The 22,767-nt window shown below is 48.1% G+C and overlaps 1 protein-coding gene and 1 long non-coding RNA gene across 4 annotated transcripts in view; both read left to right on the forward strand.

Moving 5' to 3' along the window:
* Window positions 1–8,959, forward strand: part of MYORG (myogenesis regulating glycosidase) — a 31,474-nt gene extending 22,515 nt beyond the window's left edge. The window contains exons 1-2 of one of the 3 annotated variants that reach the window (XM_080973489.1): window positions 453–558; window positions 5,471–8,959. In XM_080973489.1, the coding sequence (XP_080829615.1) occupies window positions 5,669–7,705 (2,037 nt within the window). In that variant the 5' untranslated portion in view covers window positions 453–558; window positions 5,471–5,668 and the 3' untranslated portion in view covers window positions 7,706–8,959. Of the gene's footprint in view, window positions 1–452; window positions 559–661; window positions 804–5,470 lie in introns of those variants that run through there. The other 2 variants (XM_080973488.1, XM_080973487.1) reach the window with 2 other exon arrangements.
* LOC308458831 lies at window positions 811–21,154 on the forward strand. Its single transcript, XR_013977711.1, has 2 exons — window positions 811–1,069; window positions 20,169–21,154. It is a non-coding gene; the product is annotated as an uncharacterized lncRNA (long non-coding RNA).
* The last annotated feature ends 1,613 nt before the right edge of the window (window positions 21,155–22,767 follow it).

Consider the following 22,767-nt stretch of genomic DNA (forward strand, 5'->3'; position numbering starts at 1 on the left):
CGCTTTCCCATACAGCAGCAAGAAAAACAAAGGCGGTGAAACTTAGGTTCCAAAAGTGGTAAATGTTTCAAAATTATTTGTATAGAAACACAAAGATGTAGGGGTCCACATGGTGGAATGGGAAGAACAAAGGCAAGGGCAACCAAGTCAGATTGGCAGGGTATAAGAAATAGATTATTATTATTATTATTATTATTATTATTATTAACCCTTCCTGCCAAGGTGAAGGGGAGTGACCTGGCTAAGCCTGGCAGGACAGCTTCCTCTACTCTTCATGCATTTATTAGATTTAAGCATGCTGGTTATATGAGGCTGGATGTCCCACAGGGATTAAATGAGCCCACCCAGATGGAGTGAGCAAATGCAGCAAACCCAAAGGGTGAGAAAGTCCCACAAATGAGCTCACTCTCCCCTGTCTTTAAAAGCTTCATAGGAGGGGATGTGTCAACCGTCAGAACATCTCTATAGCTTCCGTTCGATCATGAAACTCTTGCCTGCCTCGTGTACCCTGGAATCTTGACTTGGAATGATAATCTGCTGAGCTTTTCAGCCTTTCAAGTAAGAGTTACAACTCTGTTTTGGGATGTGTGCTTCTGAATTCCAGTGGCTGGAGACCTCAGGAGGGGAAAGTGCTGATGGGCCCAGATCCTGCTTGTAGGATCTGCTTTCAGCGTCTGGATGGCCACTGTGAGAACAGGATGAGGACTCAATGGACCACTGGCCAGCTGCAGCATCAGGGTGGTTTTGTGGAATGCAAAGGTGCCTTTCCAGACTCACACCCTGTGCTGGAACAACGTGTAAAGGTAAAGGGACCCCTGACCATTAGGTCCAGTCACGGCCGACTCTGGGGTTGCAGCACTCATCTCGCTTTACTGGCCGAGGGAGCCGGCGTACAGCTTCTGGGTCATGTGGCCAGCATGACTAAGCCGCTTCTGGCGAACCAGAGCAGCGCACGGAAACGCCGTTTACCTTCCCGCCGGAGAGGTACCTATTTATCTACTTGCACTTTGACGTGCTTTCGAACTGCTAGGTTTGCAGGAGCTGGGACCGAGCAACGGGAGCTCACCCCGTCGCGGGGATTTGAACCGCCAACCTTCTGATCGGCAAGTCCTAGGCTCTGTGGTTTAACCCACAGCGCCACCCACGTCCCAACGTGTAAGAATAGTAAATCCCACTACGGAAGCATCATGTTCTTTGGATGCAGCCCAGTGCTTCTCCAGATAGCCCTATGCCAATTTATGCATATTTAACCGAGAGAAAACTCTCACATAATTAATTGAAGCCTTTAATTGGGTAGTGCCCTTAATGGGTCGCAAAGTGACCTCCTGCCTTCAACCCGCCCTTAGTGCGGGGACTTGGCAGCTGAACGCTTCCTTTGGTTAAATCTGTCGCTTGCTGTGGCTAATCTCTTCTAATGCCGCCATAATCCCATTATTGAAAACAACTGAAAAGCTAGGAGTTAAAGGGATGAAAAGATTTATTTAGTCTGTGCTGCTGGGTGAGCTTGATGGGGCAGCGACTTTTCTGCACTTTTTTGTATGGCTGCCATTCATCAAATCATCTTCGGGTCCAGCCTGCATTTTCCCAAATTTATGATTGCTCTCCCTGCTTCAGCTAACTGGTGACTTTGCTGGACAGTTCCCAGAATTCCCTGGGGAGAGGAACAGACTATTAACCCATCCCTCTGGGGAATTGTACCTCTGTTCAGGGAACGGGGGTCTCCAAACAAATCTCAGCCTGCTTAACAAACCACAGTTCCTGGGTTCTTTGGGGAAGCCACAAGTGTTTAAAGTTGTGCACGCTCTAGTTATCTTCTGCTTGGACTACTGCAATGTGCTGCACGTGGGGCTACCTTTGAAGGTGATTCGGATACTACAACTAATCCAGAATGCGGTAGCTAGACTGGGGACTGGGAGCGGCCGCCGAGACCACATAACACCGGTCTTGAAAGACCTACATTGGCTCCCAGGATGTTTCCAAGCACAATTCAAAGTGTTGGTGTTGACCTTTAAAGCCCTAAACGGCCTCAGTCCAGTATACCTGAAGGAGCGTCTCCACCTCCATCGTTCTGCCCGGGCACTGAGATCCAGCTCCAAGGGTCTTCTGGCGGTTCCCTCCCTGCGAGAAGTGAGGTTACAGGGAACCAGGCAGAGGGCCTTCTCAGTGGTGGCGCCCACCCTGTGGAACGCCCTCCCGTCAGATGTCAAGGAAATAAACAACTATCTGACTTTTATAAGACATCTGAAGGCAGCCCTGTTTAGGAAAGTTTTTAATGTTTGAAGTTTTATTCTGTTTTTAGTGTTCTATTGGGAGCCACCCAAAGTGGCTGGGGAAACCCAGCCAGATGGGTGGGGTATAAATAATAAAATGATGATGATTATGATGATAATACTGCTTTAAATGTTTAGTGTAGATGGGGCTTACATTTTGACTCAGGTATCCAGTCAAGTGACCTGCTTCGTGAGTCACCTGCTGCCTAGAAATGTTGCGTTGGAGCCAGAATTGTAGACCCTTTCCTAGTCCCATGCCATCTGCATTTGGCCAAAGCGAGGGAAAAACAGCCATGTGCTGTGGCTGGATATGCCATCTCAGAAACTGGGATTAGCAGGCCCATCTTTTGGCAGCTGATACTGTTCCAAGGGTTAAACCACAGAGCCTAGGACTTGCAGATCAGAAGGTCGGTGGTTCAAATCCCCGCAACGGGGTGAGCTCCCATTGCTCGGTCCCTGCTCCTGCCAACCTAGCAGTTCGAAAGCATGTCAAAGTGCAAGTAGATAAATAGGTACCAGCAGCAAGAATACTCATTGCAAAGTATTGGAAGACACAAGATCTACCCACTCTGGAAGAATGGCAGATGAAGGTGATTGACTACATGGAATTGGCGGAAATGACTGGCAGAATCCGAGACCAGGGAGAAGAGACGGTGAAAGAAGACTGGAAGAAATTTAAAGACTATTTACAGAAATATTGTAAAATTAAGGAATTTTAGAAGGATGTTGGATAGAAACTAAGTGGTTTCCAGCTGTAATGCTTTAAGAGATACGAAAAAAGGTTTTATAAATGGGTAAAAGCTTAATGGTAAGGACTTGCTGAACTAACAAACTGAACTGGAATACAAAAAAGGGAGGTACGAGGAGGTCCAGGGAAATAAGTGAAAGGAAGATATGTTATGGAAAACTAACGATGTGTTTTTAATTGTTTCTATTTTGTATGTTTCCTTTTATTTTATTTTTTTTATATCTTAAAAACTTTATTCTTTTTTCTGTATTTTGTATTTTCTTGTATTTTTATTTTATGTTTCTGTATTCTTTGAAACTTTAATAAATATCATTTAAATAAATAAATAACTAAATAAATAAATAGGTACCACTCCAGCGGGAAGGTTTCCGTTTCTGTGCGCTGCTCTGGTTCGCCAGAAGCGGCTTAGTGATGCTGGCCACAGGACCCGGAAGCTGTACGCCGGCTCCCTCGGCCTGAAAGCGAGATGAGTGCCGCAACCCCAGAGTCGGCCACAACTGGACCTAATGGTCAGGGGTCCCTTTACCTTTACTATTCCAAGCAGCAGCAGCAGCAGCAGCAAGTGTGGGGAGGCAGGCAGGAGGACGGCTGCCCCTTAGGAATATTCCCTAGAGAGGCCCCAGGGTCTGTTAGCAAAAAATAACTTGCTTCTCTGACCAGCGGCATTTGGATACGATGACAACATCGGGAGTGGGAGAGGCGCTCCCCATGCCAGCCGCAACCTGAAACTTCCCTCGGGGTTACGCGTTCCTCTTCCAGCAAAAGGTGAAACCTGATTTTGCAGGTTTGTGATCCCTATTTAGCGTCACCCTTGGTAAGATGTTAATTAGCATGGCTTCATGGAGGTGCTGAGAACAGCGGTTTGGCTCTGAGCTAACAAACAACACTGCAGCTGCCTTCATCGCAGCAGATGTTTCAAGGCCACCTCCTTTTACTTCACTGAGCAGAGGGGAGGGGGATCTCTGAAGTCACCAGGTTCAAGCCCCAACTCAGTGCAATCCGACCCCTGCTTCAATATCTCTGCCCTCTTTCCCTGAGAAAGCTCTGCTCCTTTGCTGCCATTGGCAAGCTTCTACCTAGAGCTTAGCCGAAGTCTGACGCCCTCTAATTCCCACCTACTGACTATATCCCTGTAGCAAACAGTATTGAAACAGTATTGAAAGTGGGTTTGTGTGTAACCACCCCGACACCATCCTGACCACAAATCACCAGCAATGCACAGTAAAGGGGGGGGGGCGTTCCTGGAGGGCCCCCATTTAAATGCTGTGCGTGTGTGCATTTAAGCAACCTTGTGCAGAACGGCCTGTAATGGATTTAAAGGCCAGGGACTACGGGATCCCTGTTATTGGAGACGGGAAGAAATCTGTCTCCTAAAGTCAAGGGAGCAGTTCTCATTCATACAGGCAAACAGGAGACTTCCCAATTCTGTATTTGTCCTCTAATGCAAATATGGTGGGGAGGGCATTCTAGGATTTGCAGTACCTACGTGAAAGGCAATGTGTTGTGCCAAATTCAGGCATAAAGGCAACAGGACAGTTGCCACCACAGGGTGTGTGTGTGTGTGTGTGTGTGTGTGTGTGTGTGTGTTCTGGGGGGGGGGGCGGGTTATAGCATTCCAGCCACATGGAAGCAAATCTGTGCCATTGGCTCCCTTGCTGTTGTGTCCCCCCCCCCCCCACGCCAAGCACCACCAGCTATTTTCAGCTGGCAAAAGCAGCCACTGGGTTATGAGGCCTTGCATTCATAAAGCCCAGTGGTTAGACAGCCAGGCCAACTTAATAGGCCACCAGCGGATACACTAAAGTAAAGGACATATAAACCTTTTAAGGTTTATAAGCCAGTGTGGTGTAGTGGTTAAGAGCGGTGGACTCGTAATCTGGGGAACCGGGTTCGCGTCTCCGCTCCTCCACATGCAGCTGCTGGGTGACCTTGGGCCAGTCACACTTCTCTGAAGTCTCTCAGCCCCACTCACCTCACAGAGTGTTTGTTGTGGGGGAGGAAGGGAAAGGAGAATGTTAGCCGCTTTGAGACTCCTTAAAGGGAGTGAAAGGCGGGATATCAAATCCAAACTCTTCTTCTTCTTCTTCTTCTTCTTAAGCCTGGGGTCCCCAACATGGCACTCGTGGGCACCATGGTCTTGGCACCTACCAAGGCTCCTGGCCCCTCCCAGTTTTTAGTTTTTATTTAGTTGTAAATTGAGGGATGTTTTTTGTTTTTACTTTTGAGGTGGGTTGTTTCGGGAATTGCCTGTTTTTCTGTTTTTTTATATATGTGATTTGCCTGTTGTGGGGAGTGGGGGGAGATTCTGAACATGTTTTAATTCAGTGATATTTGTATTTTGTTCTTCGATTCTGAAATATGTCCTTAAAGGTTGGGGGCCCCTGTTTTCGCTCCATCGTTTTCCTGGCCTCCTTTCCTCATTCTCCCTCTTTTCTCCCTTTTTGCCTTCCAGATAATTGCATTCTGGCATTGAATTGGACCGGAAAGAAAATGGTGTGTATTCTAATGAAGACAAATGCCCTTATTTCAATGAGAGAGACCCGGTCATAAGGAGTGGAGGGCAGAGAGCCCTTTGCTACAAGATAGATATTTGCAGATAAGGTGACAAGATCTCTGTTTTGGAAAGAGCTCCTCCAGATAAGACACAGCCATGTACTCGTTTCTGCCGGAGAACTTCACACCCGTGAAGCAGAAGCCGGTCAAGGAGTTGAAACCCATGATAGTGGCCATTGTGCTCGGCCTCATCCTGCTCATCGCAGCCGTGGTGGCCTGGTGCTACTACGTGTCATCCCTTCGGAAGGCGGAGAGGCTGAAGACGGAGCAGATGGACCTCCATCAGGACGGCTTCACCATCAAAAACCAGGATGGGGAGATCGTCTTCAGGTTGGCCTTCCAGTCAGGTATCCTTGACTTGGAGTCTTGCTCCAGGGAGGGTGCGAATCTAACCTGCACCAGGACTGACAAAGGGAAGCTCAACTTCTTCATTAAGATTGTCACCCCAAAAGACACGGTGATGTGCTACCGGGTCCGCTGGGAGGAGTTTGTGGCAGACACCGTGGTGGAGCACAAGATGTTCTGGGGGGACGCCCACTGGTATGGGGGCTGCGAGATGAGCGTGCAGCACTGGCCCATTAAGCTGCCTGGGTACCAGGAGCCCATGCCGTTCGTGACCAGCGACGTGTACTCTTTCAGGAACAGCTTTGGGGGCATCCTAGAGAGGTACTGGCTGTCCTCCAAAGCAGCCGCCATCAAGATCAACGACTCTGTGCCCTTCCACCTCGGGTTCAACGCCTCCGAAAGGTCCCTCGTCTTCCAGGCCAGGTACAAAGATTCCCCCTACAAGCCTCCGCTGGGGCAGCCGCCGTTCCCAGAGCTGAGCTACCGTGTCTGTATCGGCTCCGACGTGACCTCCATCCACAAGTACATGGTGAGGAAGTATTTCTACAAGCCTTCGAAGATTCCCTCGGAAAACGCCTTCAAGTACCCGATCTGGTCGACCTGGGCCTTGTACAAAAATGACATCGACCAGGACAAGCTGCTGCGCTTTGCTGAGAAGATCAAAAAGTACAAGTTCAACTGGAGCCACATCGAGATAGACGACACCTACACGCAAGCGTACGGGGACTTCGACTTCGACCCGGTCAAGTTCCCGAACGTGACGGAGACGTTCAAGAAACTCAAAGAAGACGGGTTTCAGGTCACTCTCTGGACGCACCCATTCATAAACTACAATTCCTCCAACTTTGGGGTAGGAATAGAGAGACAGCTTTTCATCAAGGAGCCGACAGGGAGGCTTCCTGCTATGGTCGAGTGGTGGAATGGAATTGGCGCCATATTGGATTTCACCAACCCTGCGGCCAGGGATTGGTTCCAGAGCCACCTGAGGCAACTCCGGAGTAAGTATGGCATCTCTTCCTTCAAGTTTGATGCTGGAGAGACCAGCTATCTTCCCAAACAGTTCAGCACCTTCCGCCCCTTGTCGGACCCCAGCATTTGGTCCAGGCGCTACACGGAAATGGCCATCCCATTTTACGAGCTAGCGGAAGTCAGGGTTGGCTACCAGTCTCAGAACATCTCCTGCTTCTTCCGCATCATTGACAGGGATTCTGTCTGGGGTTATGAGCTTGGGCTGAAGTCGTTGATACCGACTGTCTTGACCATCAGTATGCTGGGATACCCTTTCATATCGGCCGACATGATTGGCGGGAACTTCTTTCCCAACAAGACGGATGGGGCGGTGGAAATCCCAGACCAAGAGCTCTACATCCGATGGCTGGAGCTGTCGGCCTTCATGCCTTCCATGCAGTTCTCCATCCCACCGTGGCTTTACGACAGAGAGGTCATAGACATCGCCCTGAAGTTCACCAGGCTCCACGAGTCTTTGGTTGCCCCCCTCTTGCTGGAGCTGGCCGGGGAGATCACCGACACTGGGGACCCCATCATCCGGCCCATCTGGTGGATTTCTCCCCACGATGAGGCTGCACACAAGATCGACTCCCAGTTCCTGATTGGGGACACCCTGATGGTGGCTCCCGTCTTGGAGATGGGCAAGCAAGAGAGAGACATTTACATCCCAGCTGGCAAATGGCGCAGCTACAAAGGGGAGCTCTTTGAAAAGACACCCACCTTGGTGACGGATTATCCTGTCGATTTGGATGAAGTAGCTTATTTTGTGTGGGTGTCCTAACCGTCTTCAGCTACTGCTGCCACCACCAGCTTTGAAGCTTAGTGAAAGTCAACCAGGCCTTATTCTAGGAATATTAACAACAAATAATTCTAATCCGTTAAGGAGGCAGAAGGGGGTGGGGACTGGAAATGGCTATATATTTGTCCCTTGCATATGCTGTAAAGATCTAGCTTCGTTCTTGTGATCTAGAAAAATGCTGGATCACAGTGGTGTGGGATTTGCACATTCGAGGAAACGGTCTTTCCGGTCTCCCCTCACAAGGCCCATAACTGCACAGGATCTCAGCCCCAAGCAAATTTGTTCCATTTTTCGATGTGGGTCTTGGGGGCCTTTGCAATGCCAGCTGCGATTATTTACAAACCCATCTGTAGTGTCTCTGGTGCCTCGGATTGGGTGCACGTCGCAGGCTGTTAGCCAGACCGTCCAGAATGGATCTTTTTTTAAGCTGTGGGAAGCTGCTCCCTGCCTATAGCTTTTCCAAATATGAGCCAAGGGGAAACCTTGAGCTATGAGCAAGAGATCCCTGCCCTTCTAGGAAAGGGGTTCTTTCCCCAGGTAGGGAGGTGTTCAGGGTTGCTATAGCACAACTAGCCTTACATTTTACAGTGCAGTAAGCTATTATTTGAAATAACTGGGGAGGTTTTCCTAAAGAGTATAACTTCGGTTTATTACAGGCACAGATACCCCCCCCCCATATATATATATTCCTCGTCTGGTGTTAGATGAGGCTGGCTTATCATGTTGTGTAGGCCTTTAGTTACCAGGCTGGGCTGGTTACTCAGCTCTGGGGCTTTTGAACAGGACTGGCATCTCAGCTTTCCCCTCGCTGATGCCAGCCACCTTCTTGCCAAGGCAATCTTTGGCTAGCAAAAAGGATGGTAATCTCCGATATATGGGTGGCATGCTTGCTCCCACAGCAAACAGGTGTGTTTTAGAGGTGTGGATCGGGACTCAAAAGCCCTTCCTTGCTGCTGCTGCTGCTGTTGTTGCTGCTGCGCCTCCTCTGGGGTTATTTTCAAAGGTGCCTTTGCAGCTGTGTTGCCAATAAAGGATTGACTTTCAACTCATCAACGGTTCCCAGGAAGAAGAGCATCGCCAGACTCTTCCAGACAAGACGGCAAGTTCTTGTTGGCAGCCCACGGGACTCTTGTGTGTTCAGAGAGGCAGCTGGGGAGGGTGAGAGCAGGGGCATCAAAGCTCTACTGTTAACTTACTAATAGGACCCGGAATAAAAATGGTTCGTCCTGCTCCCAAGTGATGCTGCGCCAAATGGGCAGATTCGTGGTTTCTCCTTCTGGAAGGCAAACTGAAGCTAATGCAACCTGGTGTGTCATTGTTTTCATTAGGATTTGAGAAGGGGAATCCTTATACTTATAGTCAACTGCAGTAAGGAATTTTTAATGGGTGGGAGATCTACACTCCAAAAGCTCCTACTCAGCTCCCTGTTGCATCATGGTGACTGCCAATATGGGGGGGAAATTGACGGGCCGTATTACGATGTGCTGGTAGCCTTGAGAACACTGTCCCACCATCTCGTCCTCTGTTGTCCCCTTCTCCTTGTGCCCTCCATCTTTCCCAACATCAGGGTCTTTTCCAGGGAGTCTTCTCTTCTCATGAGGTGGCCAAAGTCTTGGAGCCTCAGCTTCAGGATCTGTCCTTCCAGTGAGCACTCAGGGCTGATTTCCTTCAGAATGGAGAGGTTTGATCTTGCAGTCCATGGGACTCTCAAGAGTCTCCTCCAGCACCAGAATTCAAAAGATGGAGGGCACAAGGAGAAGGGGACGACAGAGGACGAGATGGTTGGACAGTGTTCTCGAAGCTACGAACATGAGTTTGACCAAACTGCGGGAGGCAGTGGAAGACAGGAGTGCCTGGTGTGCTCTGGTCCATGGGGTCACAAAGAGGTGGATACGACTAAATGACTAAACAACAACAACATTACGATGTGCCCTCTTCCCTGAGTGGTAGACATCTTAAGGACCTTTCGCTCCCATTTTTACGCCCTCCCAAGCTATGTATTTTGCTTTTTAAAAGGAAAAGGGCTCAGAATCCTGAAAAGAGGAAAGATGTTCTGTGCTGCTGAGGACCATGGGGAATGGCGCCCAGGAGCAAAACAGAATGCAGGGGAACCTATTAGCTGGGTATTCAGGGCAGCATAAACAGTAAAGAAAACCCTTCACTTATGAAAGTATGGGTTTATTATTATTATTATTATTATTATTATTATTATTATTATTATATTTTATTTATACCCCACCCTCCCCAGTCAAGACTGGGCTCAGGGCGGCTAACACCAGTATAAAAACAATTGATTGAAATACAGCTTAAAAACAGGATTAAGATACAGCATTAAAATGCAGCCTCATTTCAGTAGGAACTCAAATAAAAAACTTTTTTGGGGATGAAAACGTCAAGTCTTCACCAAGGCCAACTACCAGACTGGTCCTATGTGGTCCAGAAAGAAGCCAGGGAAGTCCCCAAATAGGAGTTCCATCACAGAAGGAGAAAGGAAAAAGGAAAGAGGGGGAAGGGATCAAGTTGATCCCAAGCCAAAGGCCAGGCGGAACAACTCTGTCTTACAGGCCCTGCAGAAAGAAATCGGATCCGGCAGGGCCCTGGTCTCATGAGACAGAGTGTTCCACGAGGCCGGGGCCAGTGTTGAAAAGGCCCTGGCTCTGGTTTATGGAACTCACTGCCACATGGTGGGGGGAGGGGCTGACCGCTAGCTTAGATCTCTTTTAAAAGAGATGAGACTTTCACGCCAGACAGATCTAACAGCGGCTATGAGTCATGACAGCTAAGTGGAACTTCTATGTCCAGGCAGAGTACCTCTGAATTCCGGGTGCTGGGACATGAGCAGTGTGGTGGAAGGCTGTTATCCTCATTTTCTGCTTGCAGGCTTCCCCCTGGGACACGTGAGAAAGAGGGTGCTGGGCTTAGATGGGTCCCCTTTGGTCTGATAACTTTGGAGCTTCCTTGATGCAACAAGAAGAACGGACATAAGCTAAAGGTCCAGCCTGGATGTCTTTGGGTCTTGTGCTTGCTTATTCACAGGGCTGCCCACTTCGCATACAAGGCAGGGGGTGAAACCTGACATTTACAACACGATGTGTTTGTGGGTGAGAGGAGCAGATCCTGCACCTCACGCCTTTTGCTTCCAGCAAGTTTCTGCCCAGTTTCTGACTCCGTTTCTGGGCAGGTGCGTGGTGAAGGCAGGGGGTGAGGCTCAGATCACTCACCTGAGCACTCTTTCACAGGTAAAAAAACAGATCCCCCATCTCATAGATTGATCGATGGAGCGGTTGATGATGATAATCATCATCATCATCATCATAATTTATTATTTATACCCCGCCCATCTGGCTGGGTTTCCCCAGCCACTCTGGGCGGCTTCAAATTGGGTGTTAAAAACAATACAGCATTAAATATTAAAACCTCCCTAAACAGGGCTGCCTTCAGATGTCTTTTAAAGATAAGATAGCTGCTTATTTCCTTCTCATCTGAAGGGAGGGCATTCCACAGGGCAGGCGCCACCACCGAGAAGGCCCTCTGTCTGGTTCCCTGTAGCCTCACTTCTCACAGGGAACCGCCAGAAGGCCCTCGGCGCTGGATCTCACTGTTTGGGCTGAACGATGGGGGTGGAGATGCTCCTTCAGGTATACAGGACCGAGGCCATTTAGGGCTTTGAAGGTCAGCACCAACACTTTGAATTGTGCTCAGAAACGTACTGGGAGCCAATTTAGGTCTTTCAGGACCGGTGTTATGTGGTCCCGGCGGCCACTCCCAGTCACCAGTCTAGCTGCTGCATTCTGGATTAATTGTAGTTTCTGGGTCACCTTCAAAGGTAGCCCCACGTAGAGCACATGGCAGTAGTCCAAGCAGGAGATAACTAGATCAGGCACCACTCTGGCAAGACAGTCCATAGGCAGGTAGGGTCTCAGCTCAGGTGGAGCTGGTAGACAGCCACCATGGACACAGAATTAACCTGCACCTTCATGGTCAGCTGTGAGTCCAAAATGACTCCCAGGCTGCGCACCTGGTCCTTCAGGGGCACAGTTACCCTGTTCAGGACCAAGATTTGAACATAGGGAACACATGAAAAGCAAACATAGCGAGTCCATGTTTAGGGGAAGGGCTGTAAGAGCATCTGCGTTGGAATCTGAATGCCCCAAGTTCAGTGCCTGATGTCTCCAGGTTGGGCTGCAAATGTCCCTTGCATGAAATCCCGGAGAGCCACTGCCAGCCTGTGTAGACAATACTAAACAAGATGGGCCAGGGTTTTGCCTTTGTATAAGGCAGTGTCCCGTGTCTTAAGAGCTGTAGCTCAGTGACAGAGCACCATCCACTCTGCATGTAGAAGGCCCCGGGTTTGAACTTCAGCCTCTCCCGGTACAGCTGGGATCGTCGCCTCTCTGAAATCCTGAAGAGCTGCTGCCAGTCTGAGTGGGCAATACTGGACCCTAGGTCGGCCAGTGGTCTGGCGCAGGATCAGCCAGCTTCCTGTGTTCCCTGTTCTCCCACCATGACTTTGTTGTTGTTTAGTCGTTTAGTCGTGTCCGACTCTTCGTGACCCCATGGACCAGAGCACGCCAGGCCCTCCTGTCTTCCACTGTCTCCCGCAGTTTGGTCAAACTCATGCTGGTAACTTCGAGAACACTGTCCCACCATCTCGTCCTCTGTCGTCTCCTTCTCCTTGTGCCCTCCATCTTTCCCAACATCAGGGTCTTTTCCAGGGAGTCTTCTCTTCTCATGAGGTGGCCAAAGTACTGGAGTCTCAGCTTCAGGATCTGTCCTTCCAGTGAGCACTCAGGGCTGATTTCCTTCAAAATGGATCGGTTTGATCTTCTTGCAGTCCATGGGACTCTCAAGAGTCTCCTCCAGCACTATAATTCAAAATTATGGTGACCATGACTGGGTTGGTCCAAAGATGATTGTCGTATGGAATCATAGCCCCCTGCAATGCAGGAATCAACTAACAACTGATTTGCAGATGACAGTCTCTGAAAACTGAATAATGCAGTTCTGGGAAGGTGATAGGTTGATCTTATGCTGACCACCAGATAGCCACAGGATGCCAGATTGTGAAGTTATAGGAGCCATCATTTAAAGGCATCTCAGCCCAATCTCTTGCAAGTCGGGCAGGTGGCCTGTTATTTTGTTTTAAAGCAACACATGTTCGCTGATGGAGTCATGGCTCGCTTTTCCCCTAAAGAAAGCAAGCAAGCCACAAACATTTAAAGTGCTCTGCGAATTCTGCAATTGTGATGGTTTTGCCTTTGCTGCATAGAGGTTCCCACCCAAAACACGCCTCTGTAGCTGACACTTCCCTGTTGAAGGACAGCCCCTTCAAAATAAAAATAAATCACACAGAGCTGGAATATATGTCCTCAACCCCTACGCCACCCCAATAGATCATCCAAGGACAGAAATGTGTGTCTTTTGCGAACAGAACTGCAGAGTCGCTAGGAAGCTGCCTGGGCTGCCCCGACTGTGTTTCATTTCAGCTCCAGGGCAAAAAGGGATTTACCTGAGCTCATTTTTTAAAAAAATTAACATGTTAACATACAGTCTGTCACTGCCAAATAAGGGCAATCCAGTTTAAAGCAGTGAGTTTGAACTGTATGGGTGGTTGTCTGCATTTCTGCTGTTTCACAACTCACAGGCTTGAGATACAGCTTTTTCACACAAACCATCGGAAACACAACCTTCATCGAGTCACGGAATGGTAAGTTGGAAGGGACCCAGAGGGTTACTGAAATATACTCGGAGTCGAGAGTGGATTTCACGCTCTTTATTCAGCTCATAGTGGTGAGGCGGAATGGAAGTTCCCCCAGAATGTCTGCTTTATATACATTATTTACACAATGGGCCCCATGTGATTGGCTAATTCCGGGATTCACCTGTAGGCCAATCTGGTTGCGGATTCCCTTCCACCTGGAGCTGGATTAGGTAGCTCCTGTGGACCAATCAGACTGCTGCATTCTGGACCCTATTGTTCTAGGACCAATCAGACTGCTGCCTTTTGGATCCTATTCAACTCAGTACATAACAGTTACCTAGTAGCACCCACTGCACTGCAGGAATCCTGCCCACAGCTACTCCTGGGTGGGCTTGAACCCCCAACCTTCATGTCAGCAGCCACACAGACTGGCCCATCACACCACCTGCTGCGACCAAGCCAGAGGGTCCTGGATTCACAATGGAGGTGGTTGATTCCAGAAGAGGGGAAGGGGATCTCAGGCTTGGGGGCCAAATGCGGATCTTTATCTGGCCCTGGGACTCTCCACAGCCAACCCCTCTCCTCTCAGGCCACAGCCCTTTCCAGCTCTTACTTCATACCTTCCTTGAGTGTTTTTGCCTGGGTTTTAGCCTTGAACTCTGGTCATGCCTCTTGGCTGTCTGGAGGGGGCGTGCGCAGGTGCGTGGACACCAGTCTGCTGTAGGTAAAAATTTACATCAATTGCTCTGCCCTCTCTTGCCTTTGGCTCCACCCACCACTGCCATGTGGCCCTTGGGAGGTTGCCTAGACAAGAAAGTGGCCCCTGATCTGGAAAATGCTCCCGGCTCCTGTTGTTGAAAGTTGCACACTGTTAAGTTGTGGGTGAACATATCAGACAACACAGCGATTCTTCAAACAGCTCTTGTTTATTCACAGGCCAGAACAGAACTGAACTGAAGGGTTCAGTCAGCCTGCTTATATCGAGCTCCAGTACAATGTAACTGTAACAATTTTCTAAAACTATCCAATCCCTGAACGTCACTTTCGATCCCTTATTTGCATAACTATCTACAGTATCCCCCTGCTGGCCCAGGTTGAGAACTTCAGTACATAACACATACGATCACCATCATTTCTCCAGTGTCTTCTGCGCCCTGCCAAGGTGAGAGGCCTCCTTTGCTCAGAGAACTGCCCTCTCGTCTCTGGAGAAAAGGCTTGTCATTTTTTCCTTACAGGAAACAGGATTCTGCCCGATCTCATTGTGCCTTTAAGATGAAAGCTGCCTCCTCCAAATGCAGGTCAAGTTCAGAGCAAGGCAAAGGAGGAAGTCCTGGCTGGGGCTGACGCAGGTTAAGGACGGCTGGTTTCAAAGGTTCTCAAATTGCATACCCTCCAACATTTCTCAAATGAAAATAGGCACATCTTATTCCACAACCATCAGCATTTTTCCGACGAAAATAGGAACGTCCTATAAGTGAGAGCTGGACCATAAAGAAGGCAGAGCACAAAAAAATTGATGCTTTTGAATTATGGTGCTGGAGGAGACTCTTGAGAGTCCCATGGACTGCAAGAAGAACAAACCTCTCCATTCTGAAGGAAATCAGCCCTGAGTGCGCACTGGAAGGACAGATCCTGAAGCCGAGGCTCCAATACTTTGGCCACCTCATGAGAAGAGAAGACTCCCTGGAAAAGACCCTGATGTTGGGAAAGATGGAGGGCACAAGGAGAAGGGGACGACAGAGGACGAGGTGGTTGGACAGTGTTCTCGAAGCTACCAGCATGAGTTTGACCAAGCTGCGGGAGGCAGTGGAAGACAGGAGTGCCTGGCGTGGTCTGGCCCATGGGGTCACGAAGAGTCGGACACGACTAAACGACTAAACAAGAAGAAATTCCATTGCCTCCAGCATTTCTCCAGTGAAGGAAAAGAGGGACATTTCAGGATCAAACCAGAAACCGGAATGGCTTCTGTAATTCTGGGACTGTCCCTGGAAAATCAAGACAGTTGGAGGGTCTGATTGCAGGCTTGGGAAATACTAAGACAGCAAAGTGCCTCTGCTAGTCCTGGTGGAAAATATGGGGCTTGATGAGTTGCCAGCATAAGGTACCACCACATTTGGGTTGGAAGCGAGTGGCAGAGCATCTTTTCCCCCAAAGATCCCACATCCTGTCCCCTGCATCTCTGGCGAAGAAGGATCTTGGGCAGTAGATTACTCTCTGTTTGCCATGAAAGCTACTTCCAGCCAGAACAGGCAATGTTGGGTCTATGTAGACAAATGGTTTGGCTTGGTCTAAGGCAGCTAAACCGCCTGTTGCTATGATGAAGAAGAAGAAGAAGAAGAGTATGGATTTGATATCCCGCTTTATCACTACCCGAAGGAGTCTCAAAGCGGCTAACATTCCCTTCCTTCCCCACAACAAACACTCTGTGAGGTGAGTGGGGCTGAGAGACTTCAGAGAAGTGTGACTAGCCCAAGGTCACCCAGCAGCTGCATGTGGAGGAGCGGAAACACGAACACGGTTCCCCAGATTACAAGACTACCGCTCTTAACCACTACACCACACTGGCTCTCATCTCCACACTGGCTCTTCTCTTCTATGAAGAGAAGAAAGCCAAAGGGGTGAATTTCAGGGCTCCATTTTCACCACGGTTCTGCTAGCTATAATGATGCAACGTTTCGCTATCATGGAAAAGCCTCTCTTGCTGATTCAGGTACCCAGGGAAACATCTGACAAGGCTTTTCTCTATATATTTCCAGAAAGGGAACTGCGAAAAGGAGCACCTTCCTAGCGGAGAGATTTGAACTGCTTTAATAAGCAGATCTGCTGTGGATAACGTGCTGCCAAGATTAATTATTCAGGGGCATTTTTTTAAAAGTCAGCGCAAAGGCAAAACAGCAGTTGCCTCACCTCAAAAAGGATTTTGCAGAGTTTGGAAAGGGTCACAAAGGGCGAACAAAGTGACCCAGGAAGATGTAAAACAGAGGTGTAAATGATGTATCCTATGTGCTGGGGGTGCAAAGTGGTGAAACAATTCTAGATTATGATACATGAACCTTAAAAAGATATTTAGGAGTTCAATCTTTAAAAAAACCAGAGGCATTTTTGCTGGGTTTGGTATCAAGTGACATCCCTGAGGATAAAAGGAATGTATTCCTTTACGCAAACGCAGCAGCCAGAATTGTAGTGGCAAAAAATTGGAAAACTATCAGTACCAGAATTATTAGAATGGAGAACTAAATTTCTTGAAATCACAGAGATGGCATGCTTAACAGCATCAATTAGAGGCTACTCTAACCAAAAAAATTAATAAAGAGTGGGAATGCGTTAAGGAATACATGAAAGAAGTCGGTGCTGGAGTTTTAAAATTAATATGCAAAAGTTTAAAAGGCGCAAGGGGATAGGATAAAAGGTTTTGTCCCTCTCTCCTAACACTAGAACACATGGTCATCTGATGAAGCTGAATGTTGGACAGTTCAGGACAGATGAAAGTCCTCTGCGGCACGGAGTTAAACTGCGGAACTCATTGCCACAGGAGGCAGTGATGGCCACCAACCTAGATGGCTTTAAAAGAGGACAAATTCATGGAGGAGAAGGCTTTCAAAGATGCTCTGCCTGCATGTTCAGAGGTGGCAATGTGCTTCTGAATAACAGTTTCCTGAAACCACTGGAATAATAATAATAATAATAATAATAATAATAATAATAATAAATTTATTTATACCCTGCCCTCCCCGGCCAGAGCCAGGCTCAGGGCGGCTAACACCAATAAAATCACAGTAAAAACATAATAGGGGGGAAAGGGGGGAGGGAAAGGGGAGGGAAACAATTTAAAATATAGGTTAAAATGCAATTTAAAATGCAGCCTCATTTTAAAGGAGCCGATAAATCCAGACCATAAGGGGAGGGAAACATAAAGGTCAGACCGAGTCCAAACCAAAGGCCAGGCGGAACAGCTCCATCTTGCAGGCCCTGCGGAAAGATGTCAAGTCCCGCAGGGCCCTCGTCTCTTGTGACAGAGCATTCCACCAAGTCGGGGCCAGTACTGAAAAGGCCCTGGCTCTAGTTGAGACCTGTCTAACCTCGTTGAGGCTCAGGACCTCCAAAGTGTTGTTATTTGTGGACCTTAAGATCCTCCGCAGGGCGTACCAGGAGAGGTGGTCCCATAGGGAGAGGGCTTTTGTTCTCAGGCGCTGCTTGCAGGTTCCCCATGGGCAAATGCACTCAATGTTTTCAGTAGCTCCATATCATGTTCCTGCAGTGTTGATTTTCTGCTTTGCTCTTTATTTGTCTTATTTTTTTAAGATTTGGTTTGACAATCTGTTCTGCACAAAATAGTTTTTTTTTAAAATGTGCTTAACGTGGGAAGTCCGCAAAGGGGAAAAGATGGCCAAATCAGACACCCACGTGGCCTCGTTCATCCCCATCATGGCATCTGGTTTGGCAAAAGCAGTAGTGGGCACAACTGGTCTGACTCTGACCATCTACTGCCAGGAGCACAAGGGGGCAGAATCCTGTGGCTCTCAGGTGCTCCTTGCAGACTTCCCAGAGAGGCATGTGGTTGGCGCCTACAAGAACAGGATGCTGGGAGAGATGAGACCCCTTTGGCCTGATCCAGCGGCCAGGCTCGTTTTTCCATTCTAAGTGGGTTGGGGTTGCTCATCTTGAGCCTACACATCGCTTACAAGCATTGTAAATCCTATGGGAATAGGATTTGCACTGAATTTAAGGTAGATTTCTCTCAGCCTCCTTGCTCCCATTCCATGGATATAATTTTACTGGATATGGGGGCTTTCCACAGCTCAGCAAGGGACGCAGGTGGCGCTGTGGTTTAAACCACTGAGCCTCTTTGGCTTGCCGATTGGAAGATCAGAGGTTCGAATCCCCGCAATGGGGTGAACTCCCATTGCTCTGTCCCAGCTCCTGCCAACCTAGCAGTTCAAAAGCACGCCAGCGCAAGTAGATAAATAGGTACCGCTGCGGCGGGAAGGTAAATAGTGTTTCCATGCACTCTGGTTTCCGTCACAGTGTTCCGTTGCACCAGAAGCGGTTTAGTTGCCATCAATTTGATTTGAATTAATTTTATAATGAAATGATTTTACAATGTTGTACTATTTTATTGTTGTTAGCCGCCCTGAGAGCCCGGCTTCGGCTGGGGAGGGCGGGATATAAATAAATTTTATTATTATTATTATTATTATTAGTCCTGCTGGCCAGATGACCCGGAAAGCTGTCTGTGGACAAACACTGGCTCCCTCGGCCTGAAAGTGAGATGAGCGCCGCAACACCAGAGTCACCTTTGACTGGACTTAACCGTCCAGGGATCCTTTACCTTTACCTTTTACCATAGCTCAGCAGCAGAGCAGGCATTGAGTTCAAGAGAAAGAAATGGGCAGCTGTCAAGCACTGACTGGCAGTGGCTCTGAAGTTTCAGGCACAGTACATTTCCAGCCCTAGCTTGAGAGAACACAGGGATTGAATTTGGGACCTGTAATCTACCACTGAGCTGCAGCCCTTTCCTCTAAATCCCAGGCACCTCCAAGCAGGAAAAGGTCCTGTCTGAAATTCTGGAGAGTTGTGTGTTTAGACCTTTTAACCTCCCCCTTAAATAAATTCAGACAAGACTCAAATTTTGGTTTGGTTTTTGGCAGAATTTAAGCCACAACTTTATTGATTACATCAAGTGAGTGGTTGCATAGGCTCTGGTTCGACTAGCTCCCTGCACTGTGGCAGGTAGCGCTGACCCAGGGCACCAGCATAGGTCAGCCTAGGGTGAACACCTGGAACAGCGGAAAGCCGGGGTCAGGCTAGTCCAACACCCAGATGTCCTCCTGGACTCAGGCACGGGCAGAACCCCTCTCAGGGTTGACCAAACCATTGAGTCCCTGGATTCCCTTAACGGAATACCCTTCACATAGGGATGGCGAGAGCGTTCTCCCATCCCTATCACCTGAACCAGAGCCTATCTGCAACTGTACAAGTTGTGACAATTTGCTAACCCAAATGGCAACAGCCATTCAGCCAAGTGGGGGAAATTCCTGCCGTGCCCCTGTCCCAACGACAGACGACGGCATAGCAAGGTCAAGCACAAGCCCTAAATATAGGGAGAGGTGGGTGGGTGTTCCGATGCACTGGCCCAAAGTGGAAGCTCTGGGTCACGTGCATGGGCATATATAGGTCCTTTGATCCATTTGGCTAGCGTCCCATTGACCTGATTAAACCCAGCATCGAGGGACCTACCAATAGGGTGTTGTGGCTATCCAATCTTAGCCACCCACAACTCAAGGTTTGGTTGCCAGGTCGCACCGCAACACATGCCCTCTTTGAGGGAGGACACGATCTGCTGAAATCAGTGCAGGCAATGGGATGCGGGTGGCGCTGTGGGCTAAACCACTGAGCCTAGGGCTTGCCTATCAGAAGGTTGGCAGTTTGAATCCCCACGACGGGGTGAGCGCCCTTTGCTCGGTCCCTGCTCCTGTCAACCTAGCAGTTCAAAAGCACGTCAAAGTGCAAGTAGATAAATAGGTACTGCTCTGGCGAGAAGGTAAACGTCATTTCTGTGCGCTGCTCTGGTTCGCCAGAAGCGGCTTAGTCATGCTGGCCACATGACCCGGAAGCTGTACGCCGGCTCCCTCGGCCAGTAAAGCGAGATGAGCGCCGCAACCCCAAAGTCGGTCATGACTGGACCCAATGGTCATTTACCTTAATGCTGAGCTGGGTGGAACAATGTCTGACTTTGTGCAAAAGGTTGCCTTGGTGCAAAAGACTGACTTGGTGCAAAAGGTCGAGGATGACAAAAGCGACGGGTGTGCCTTTCCGGAACCGTCCTCTTAAAAGCCGTATTTATTATTTAGCATTCCCGCAGGATTTCTGCACACACAAAGCCTTTTTGTCATCTGCATCTCATTCATTATAGAAGACCACCAAGGGGAACGTTAATCCGGAATGCGAAAATGTGTTCCTTGCTCCCAGATAGCGGCAAAACATATCTTTGCTGCCAGGTTGTTGTAGAAAATAATTTATTTATTTTTAATGCATCATGGGAAAAGAGCAGCATGCTTTTTGCATTCAGGCTCAGCTTTTCATTCCTTGGGTTTCTTTAATTAATGAGGTATGAACTGTAAAGTACTGTGTATACACAAAAGTGCCGTGCAAATCGGAGGTAGTAAACAAGACTTAAAGAACTGGCTTAAAGAGGTCTGTTGCCTGGGGTTACAAACTTAAGCAAAGAGCAATAATGCCTTTTTTATTGGGGTTAAGTAATCTGGACACAGCGGCCAAGTTAATTCAGTAACAGCTTCTTATTCTTAACCAAGTTAAGGCTTGCAGACACCCCTCCATTACCATCTTATCGATCCAGTATCTGCACATGATTCCTTGGAATTAATGCAGTCAAATTCACAGGAGTTTGCTACCCATGAATACCCGCCATCTTATGCATACTTATTTGGGTATGAGTCCCATTGAACCCAGCAGGTCTACTTACTTCCAAGTAAAAAATGCAAAGGATCAGGCTGCGTGGCTGCAAAATACAATTTAAGACTGAAACAATTTGCAGAGGGTGGCTTAACGGTTAACACCACAGCCTCTCTCAGAAGCAACTCTTTTCCCTTAAAAAAACAAAAACCAAAATCTTCAGCATCCAGCCTGGGGTTGAGTTCTGTATAGCTCAGAAGTCTGCACATGGCATTGTGAGCATTTGTTGGTCCCAATAAAGCTATTGATTTTACTGATTCTGTGTATTTATGTGCTGTTTTTATGGTATTTTGTGCACTGCCCTCAGATGCCTGAGGGTGAAGGGTAGTCTAGAAAAAAGCGATCTTAAAATATTCTGTTCAAGTGGACTGGCACTTGAACAGAATAATAAAATTATTATTAAATTTAATTAAATTTAATTATTATTAAATTAAATAATATTGTTATTTTTATAGAGCAAATAAAAGTTTAGACAAGTAAAAGGTTCTCGTTTCACTCGCTCTCTTTTCTCATGCAGCTACCAGCAAGCTAATAATTTACTTCTGTATCCTCACAAAGAATCACAGTTCTGTATATATTGAGTTAGCAAAGGAATTGTACAATTGATGTTGAATCTAGTCTGGTCCTTACATATAGCTAGTTACCCAAGCGTCCGCCCTACTGCTACAACACACACCCAAGGCCAAATCTCTGGGGGTTATTTTGGGCTAGAGAAGGGAAACAGACCAAGGAGAAAATGTTGCAGGAATAGGTATTTCAACTCTCCTCACACTGACTGTGTAAAAGTGCGTTCAAATTTTGACAGAGAGACAGCATTTCAAGATGTGATAGCAGACCCCTTAACTGCCCCAATTTAATCAGGAGATCCCTGAAAGACGCGTGTTTTGGGGGGCCATGCTCTCGTTGGGGGTTCACATGACTCGCACAGGATTGTGGCCCCCGCCAAAGACGTGCACCCTCATTTTCCTCTGGGACATGTTGGAGGATATGTGGGAGATGACTGGACCCAACTGGACCCTCATCTTAATCCTGAATAATTCCTAGGCTCTGGTGCAAACATTGCTATACTAGTCAGGAACGATGACTAAAGACTCAGCTATACAGCTGCAAATAAAATGTTTTAAATGTAAAGGGCAATGTACACATGTGACACAAGATGGCGATAGTGAGCTATGCAAAATTTGATGGCTTTTTCAAAACTTTTTAAAAAAAAAAACATTTTCACAGCGTTTCTTATATGTGGGCAGATTCCACCTAAGTGGTGTCAAACACACACACACACACACACACACACACACACCCCAACACCAACACACCAATATATCACCTCTCCTCCAAGCAGCTAAAAGTGGTTCCCCACCCCCAATTTCATCCTCCCAACACCCCTGTGAGGTAGGTTGGTCTCTCCCAGGTCACAATCTGACACCTTAACCATTTCGTAAAGGTAAAGGGACCCCTGACCATTAGGTCCAGTAATGGACGACTGGGGTAGCGGCACTCATCTCGCTTTATTGGCCGAGGGAGCCGGCATACAGCTTCCGGGTCATGTGGCCAGCATGACTAAGCTGCTTCTGACGAACCAGAGCAGCGCACGGAAATGCCATTTACCTTCCCGCCGGAGTGGTACCTATGTATCTACTTGCACTTGGACGTGCTTTCGAACTGCTAGGTTGGCAGGAGCAGGGACCGAGCAACAGGAGCTCAACCCGTTGCGGGGATTCAAACCGCAGACCTTCTGATTGGCAAGTCCTAGGCTCTGTGGTTTAACCCACAGCACCACCCGTGTCCCTATTTTAACCATTACGCCACATTTAAAACATATAAAGCTTATGGTACAATAGCAAGGCACTACATTTTCAAAAACAGGGAG

The sequence above is a fragment of the Podarcis pityusensis genome, assembly GCF_964106645.2.
Source record: "Podarcis pityusensis genome assembly, chromosome: 11".
NCBI classification, from domain to species: domain Eukaryota; kingdom Metazoa; phylum Chordata; class Lepidosauria; order Squamata; family Lacertidae; genus Podarcis; species Podarcis pityusensis.